At 51.4% G+C, this 6879-nt stretch overlaps 1 protein-coding gene across 1 annotated transcript in view; it reads left to right on the top strand.

Annotated features, from left to right (window-relative positions):
- Sarm1 (sterile alpha and TIR motif containing 1) overlaps window positions 1–6879 on the top strand; it is a 25981-nt gene that overhangs the window by 6048 nt on the left and 13054 nt on the right. Inside the window, exons 2-5 of the mRNA XM_008821578.3 lie at window positions 1659–2277; window positions 4453–4665; window positions 4953–5044; window positions 5135–5370. Coding sequence (XP_008819800.1) covers window positions 1659–2277; window positions 4453–4665; window positions 4953–5044; window positions 5135–5370 — 1160 coding nt within the window. The remainder of the gene's footprint in view (window positions 1–1658; window positions 2278–4452; window positions 4666–4952; window positions 5045–5134; window positions 5371–6879) is intronic.

Below are 6879 nucleotides of genomic sequence, written 5' to 3'. Positions count from 1 at the left end.
CTTTTATTATTTTTTTTAAAATATTTCATTTATTATTTTTTATGTGTATGCCTGTATTGCCTGCAAGTAGGTAAGTGCACCTGTGTTATACAATGCCCGCAGAGGTCAGAAGAGGCTGTTGGATCCCCTGGAACTGGAGTTAGGGACAGTTGTTAGCTGCCATTTGGGTGCTGGGATTCGAACCAGGGTCTTCTGCAAGAACATCCAGTGTTCTTAACCGCTGAGCCGTCTCTCCAGCCCCCCTTTTATTATTTTTATTTTATGTGTATGCGTGTAGTGCTATTGTGGACCCCGGGACTACTGAGGAACGGCCACCAGACTCAATTCAGATCCAGATAAAAGATTTTATTCAAACCAGCTTGGACTGCAGCCACCCCATCACCCCATGGGATTAGAGTGCTGCAGTGGGGAGGGAGAGGGAAAGGGGAACTTTTAAAGCTAAAAACCACAGAAGGGAATGTTGACAAGGTGGTCCCCGAATAACAGGGTAGAGGGTGATCTCAGTCTACATGTCAGGTGCCCTAAAATAGCAAAACAAGCAAGGTACAGAAGCCAGAATCAGCAGTTAGTCATATCATAATAATTTTGTTTTCTATATGTCTAGAGAACAAGTGACCACGGCAGCATTCTCCTGGGAGGAACAGGGAGAAAGGGGTCAGGGTTTCTGAAAACAATCCTTGAGCGAGAAATACACTATGGCTATGCTTCTAAGATGGCTACTCTATGCAAAATGGGGTCAGTTTGGTCAGTACAGTGCCTGCATGTACGTACCCCCGTGTCATGCAATGCCAGAAGAGGACAGAAGAGGCTGCCTTATCCCCTAGAACTGGAGTTAAGGACAATTGTTAGCTGCCATGTGGGTGCTGGGATTCAAACCCCCATCTTCTGAAAGAACAGCCAGTGTTCTTAACCACTGAGCCATCTCTCCAGCCCCCTTTTTTATTTTTTGAAACAGAGTCACTATGTAGGCCTGGCTGGCAGGAACTCACAGAGATCTGCCTGCCTCTGTGCCGGAGTGCTGGGCTCAAAGGCCTGCACCACTACACCTGGCTTATTGTTCTTTAATTATTTTATTTTATTTTACTTTTGTGTGTGTGTGTGTGTGTGTGTGTGTGTGTGTGTGTGTCTGCTTGTGTGTATGCGCACAAGGGTTCAAGTGCCCTCAGAAGCTAGAGTTAGAGGCCTTGTGAGCCTCCTGATGTGGATGCTGGGAATAGAACTCCCGTTCTCTGCAAGAGCAACAAGCGCTCTTAACCGCTGAGCCATCTCTCCAGCCTCTTTATGAATTAACTTGTTTTGTTAGTCTTGATAATAAATTCACGAGGCAAGTATTATTTTCCTGTTCATGAGATGAGGAAGCTGAAATAGAGAAATGAAGGTGTTCACTGTTGGCAGTTAGAAAACAAAGAAGGATCCGGGAGTCAGGGGTGTCAGCCAGGAAGTTTTGTATGGCTTCAGGGGAGGAGGAAAAGGAGGAGATGGCTGTGGCCGGGATAGAGCTCCTTTATTATCCGAGAGGAGTCAAGGGTGAGGAAGGTAGGGAGGGTAATTATGCTGCCCCCATGTTTCATACACCAGCGAGGCAAGAAGAGGTTATTCTGGCCAGTCAAGCTCCTCAGGTTGCAACTCCACTATCCCCTCCCTCTTTCTCCTGGCAGGGACCGTGTGGCGCGCATCGGACTGGGCGTGATCTTGAACCTGGCGAAGGAGCGCGAGCCGGTGGAGCTGGCGCGGAGCGTGGCGGGCATCTTGGAGCACATGTTCAAGCACTCGGAGGAGACGTGCCAGCGGCTGGTGGCCGCTGGCGGCCTGGACGCGGTGCTGTACTGGTGTCGCCGCACCGATCCTGCCCTGCTGCGCCACTGCGCGCTGGCGCTGGCGAACTGCGCGCTGCACGGGGGCCAGGCGGTGCAGCGGCGCATGGTGGAGAAGCGCGCCGCCGAGTGGCTCTTCCCGCTCGCCTTCTCCAAGGAGGACGAGCTGCTGCGACTGCACGCCTGTCTGGCGGTGGCGGTGTTGGCTACCAACAAGGAGGTGGAGCGGGAGGTAGAGCACTCGGGCACTCTGGCGCTCGTGGAGCCGCTCGTGGCCTCACTGGACCCCGGCCGCTTCGCCCGCTGCCTGGTGGATGCCAGTGACACGAGCCAGGGCCGCGGCCCAGAAGATCTGCAGAGCCTGGTGCTGCTGCTCGACTCGTCGCGTTTGGAAGCTCAGTGCATCGGGGCTTTCTACCTGTGCGCGGAGGCTGCCATCAAGAGCCTGCAGGGCAAGACCAAGGTGCTGGTGCAGGGGACGGTCGGCTAGAGATGCTCAAGGGCTAGAGAGTGTTTGTGAAGGTTTCTCAGAGGAAGTGACGTTAAAGCGGGACTTGGAGAGGGGTAAGAATCAGGTGAAGCAGGAAGAAGGTCGAGGGGCCAGTCATTCTGGCCTTGAAGGCAAGACCCAAAGTTGTACTTGGCCTTTGGAAGCAAAAGGAAGAGGTTTTAAGTAGAAGACCCTGTGTTTTACAAAGATCAATTTGACTGCTATGGAGAACTTGGGCTGACAGGGATGAGATTGGAGGCAGCCGGGGTTGAGACAGATTGAGAGTGAAGGTAGGGATGTCAAGAGGCAAACAGATTCCAGAGGTGGTTAAGTGGTGGCATTAGGACTTGGTGTTTAGGGAAAGGAGAGACAGGAGCTGAGGGTGACACTTGGCCACGAACTCGGAGAAGATAAACTGGGTTCAAGATTGGTGTTGGGAAGAGGAAGACATTGAGTTCAGCCGACCAAGTTGTCTAGGGTGCTTGACAGATGGGAAGCTTCATTGGGTAGATCTGGAGTCTGACAAGGAGATGACAGGTGCAGATAAAGCCTTGGGGTAGGGCATCAGTGCATCAGCCAAATGTCACCTGGGTCCTGTCCCCATGGCTAAGATCTAAACCACAGCCTTTGCCTGCTGGAAAATTGAAGGAGTTGGACAACAGCAGCAATTCTTACCCCTATCATGGGACTGTGATAGTTTTATTATCAAAAGCTTGGGGTTTTGATTTTAAAATATTACAGATTGTATTTATTTTTTATTTGTGTAGGGGTGGTATGTGCATGTGTGGGTACCTGTGGAGGCCAGAAGAGGGCATTGGATTCCCTGGAGCTGGAGCTATAGGTGATTGTGAGCTACCTGTTGGGGGTGCTGGGAACTAAACCTCTGGAAGAGCAGCAAGTGCTCTAAATCACAGAGCCATCTTTCCAGGCCCCAAATATTACAGATTTGAGATTATCCCTATTACACCACTCTCTTTTGCTTTCCTCTGGGGTCCCTTGGGGATTGGTAACAGCTGAACAGGGAATGTGTACACCCCATGATCTACCCTGTCTGCACCGCATATGTCATATAGGGGTGTCAGAGGGCTGTATCTCATGGGTAATTGTCACCCATCAGGAATGACCGTGAAGATCAAAAAGAGACTGTTGAGCCAGGTTGGGCCACACCTTTAGTCCCAGCACTTGAGAGGCCAAGGCAGGCAGATTTCTGTGAGATGGAGACTAGCCTTGGTCTACATAGCAAGTTCCAGGCCAGCTGGGGCTGTGGGGGGACCCTGTCTCCAAACAGAGAGAGAGAGAGAGAGAGAGAGAGAGAGAGAGGAAGAGAAGAGGAGAGGAGAGAAGAGAGAGAGAGAGAGAGAGAGAGAGAGAGAGAGAGAGAGACTCTCTGAGGTCTCTTCAGCATCCACTGTCCTAGGAAAGTCTGATTCTTCCTTCTGCATCCCAAAGTTGAGCCGAGGGAGTTCTTGCCCTAAGCCCTAACGTGTATCATTTTGTTTTGGAAAAAGGACCTGGAGGACAATAGGGAGTGAAGACCCTAAGGACTGGATCTTGAAGCAGCCCAGACCACTAGCTTTGTCACCCCTTTCCTATCAAGGCGAAGTGAGTGCAGCTCAGCAAAGACATATTGAGCCCCCACTCTATGTCTTTCATAGTAGGCATGGATGTCTAATGGTGACTAAGACATGTCCTCAGCTGACAATCCAGTCAAAGTCACCTTATCAACAACTAGTGACAGTGGCATTCCGAGTGTGATAGGAGTCCCAAGTGAAGAAATGGACCAAATTATGGAAGAATCTGCATGGAGGAGTTTGCGGATCGAGTGGGATTCCCACCAGGGTAGAAGACCTAAGGGTTTGGGAACACCGTGAGACCCAGAGGGGTGTGAACTGGTAGTGTCTGGCTGGGGCTGCACTGCCACCTGGCGGCTATACTGAGAGCTACAGACTTTATCCCTGGGCAGATAGGTAAGGTAGCAGGGAGTGAGCTTCAGGAGACAGCGCACAGGACTGGGTGACTTAGTGATGATGGCTGGGCTAGGGCAGACAGTGGGCCTTTCGGAGGTGAAAAGAGGTGGGAGATGAGACTGGGCACGACTGAGGGCGGCCGGGGAACTGGTGAACCTGAGACTCCCTCAACCTTCCTAAGGTGTTCAGCGACATCGGCGCCATCCAGAGCCTGAAACGCCTAGTTTCTTACTCCACCAACGGCACCACGTCGGCGCTGGCCAAGCGCGCACTGCGCCTGCTGGGCGAGGAGGTGCCGAGGCGCATCCTACCGTGCGTGGCCAGCTGGAAGGAGGCCGAGGTCCAGACGTGGCTGCAGCAGATAGGCTTCTCCCAGTACTGCGAGAACTTTCGGGTAGAGCCGCGGGCAATCCACCTCCCTTTAGACGGAGAGGCGCGTCCCGGAGGGTCTCGAGGCTACGGGGCGGGGGGGCGTCCTGAGCACAGACCGCTGTGTCCCCTCTGGGCCCGCACACCTGCGGCGCCGCAGTGGTCTTTTAGGGGTGGGAAAGCTGCCTTCAGCCAGCTCACGGTCCTATCAGCCTCTTCCATCGCCGCCTCCTGTTTCCCCCCCCCTTTGTTTCGTGTGCTGTGGGGTGGAGGGCAGAGGGGAGCTTTCCTCACACCCGACCCCTTCCCCAGGAGCAGCAGGTGGATGGTGATCTGCTTCTACGCCTCACAGAGGAAGAACTCCAGACAGATCTAGGCATGAAATCAAGCATCACCCGCAAGAGGTACGGAGCCCCCAGCCAGATCTTAACTAACTTTGCAACCTGCTGGTTCCTGAGTCAGAATCTTAGCATCGTCTTTTCCACGCGGGGCAGGTTCTTCAGGGAGCTCACGGAGCTCAAGACCTTCGCTAACTATGCCACGTGCGACCGCAGCAACTTAGCGGACTGGCTGGGCAGCCTGGACCCTCGTTTCCGGCAGTACACCTACGGCCTAGTCAGTTGCGGCCTGGACCGCTCCCTACTGCACCGCGTGTCAGAGCAGCAGCTCCTGGAGGACTGTGGCATCCGCCTGGGTGTGCATCGTTCTCGCATCCTCTCTGCAGCCAGAGGTCAGCTTTGGGAACCCTACTCCAGCCCCAGTCCTGAAGGGATGAGAGGAGGCCCAGGGTGAATACTCAGACCTTCCCTGGGAGTGAGTACCTGGCTGGGTTAGGCTGGGCTCCGAGGATGTAAAGATGAGTATGCTGCATTTTGCCCTCATGAAGTTCTGGTCTGAGGTGGGTATCAGGGTTGGGGTAGGGCTGATCTGCAAATGGACAGGTGCTTCTAGTAGGACTCTGGTGGAGCCAGAGGAAGCGCTGCCTACCCTGTTCTCTCAGGTCCAGACTTGGAGAAGAGGGCATGGCTGATCAGGTGTTGAGGGATGTGTGGGTGCAGGAACAGCAGGAAGGACAGCTAGGCAGCTTGAGCAAGTGTCAAGAGAAGTAGGATAGTGCATGGGTGCATACATGAAAGGGGAGTGGAGGGTTTCACAGGAGGCTTACAAAGTATGGGTTCTGGTGGTATGTCTTAGTGAAGCCTAGGGCACTGGCAGCCCTTTTTCCTTACTGACTTATTTTCATTGACCAACTTACTCCTTGGCTAACACTTATGGTCAGTAACTATATACACTAGGCATTGTAGCAAATTGTAAAAAAAAATGTTTATTTTTATTTTGTGCGCATGTGTGTTTGCCTGCATGTATGTATGTGCACCATGTGTAGGATTGGTACCCACAGAGGCCAGAAGGGGGCATCAGATCCCCTGGAACTGGAGTTAGAGACAGATTTGAGGTGCCATGTTGGTGCTGGGAGCTGAACCTGAGTCCTCTGCAAGAGCAGCAGGTTTTCTTAACTGCTGAGCCATCTCTCCAGGCCCTGTAATAAGTTTTTAAAGATATAATCTCATAACTGATCATGGTGGCACATGCCTGTAATCCCAGCACTCAAGAGGCAGAGGCAGGAGGATTGCTGCAAGTTCAAGGCCAGCCTGATCTACATAGGAAGTACTAGGCCAGCAAGGGTTATATAAAGGAGATCTCATCTCAAAAACACAAAACAAAATTAACTCATTAATCTCTATACTATTCTATATAGTGGGAATTCAATTTTTTGGAAAAAATGTTTTAAATAAATATTTTTATTAATTCTTTGAGAATTTAATACTACATATTTTGATCATATTCACCCCAACTTGTCTCCTTAACTCTTCTCAGATCCACCCTACCTCCCTGTTCCCCTCAGCTTCATATCATCTTTTTTTTAAAGGACTTTTTTATTTTTATTTTTTAGTGTATGTCATTTGAACTCCTGGAGCTGAAGTTACAGGTAGTTGTGAGCCATCTGACCTGGGTTCTGGGAACCCAACTATGATCCTCTGTAAAAATAGTAAGCATTCTTAACTGTTCATACACCTCTCCAGTCCCCATTTTCTTTCCTTTTTGTTTTCCTTCCTTCCTTCCTTCCTTCCTTCCTTCCTTCCTTCCTCCCTTTCTTTTTGAGACAGGGTTTCTGACTGGCTTGGAACTCATAGAGATCCACCAGTCTCTGCCTCCTGAGCATGCACCATGACACCTGGTT

This window comes from Nannospalax galili, unplaced genomic scaffold (genome assembly GCF_000622305.1).
Source record: "Nannospalax galili isolate Female #2095 unplaced genomic scaffold, S.galili_v1.0 scaffold8, whole genome shotgun sequence".
NCBI lineage: Eukaryota > Metazoa > Chordata > Mammalia > Rodentia > Spalacidae > Nannospalax > Nannospalax galili.
This window is presented reverse-complemented; position numbering and strand designations above follow the sequence as displayed.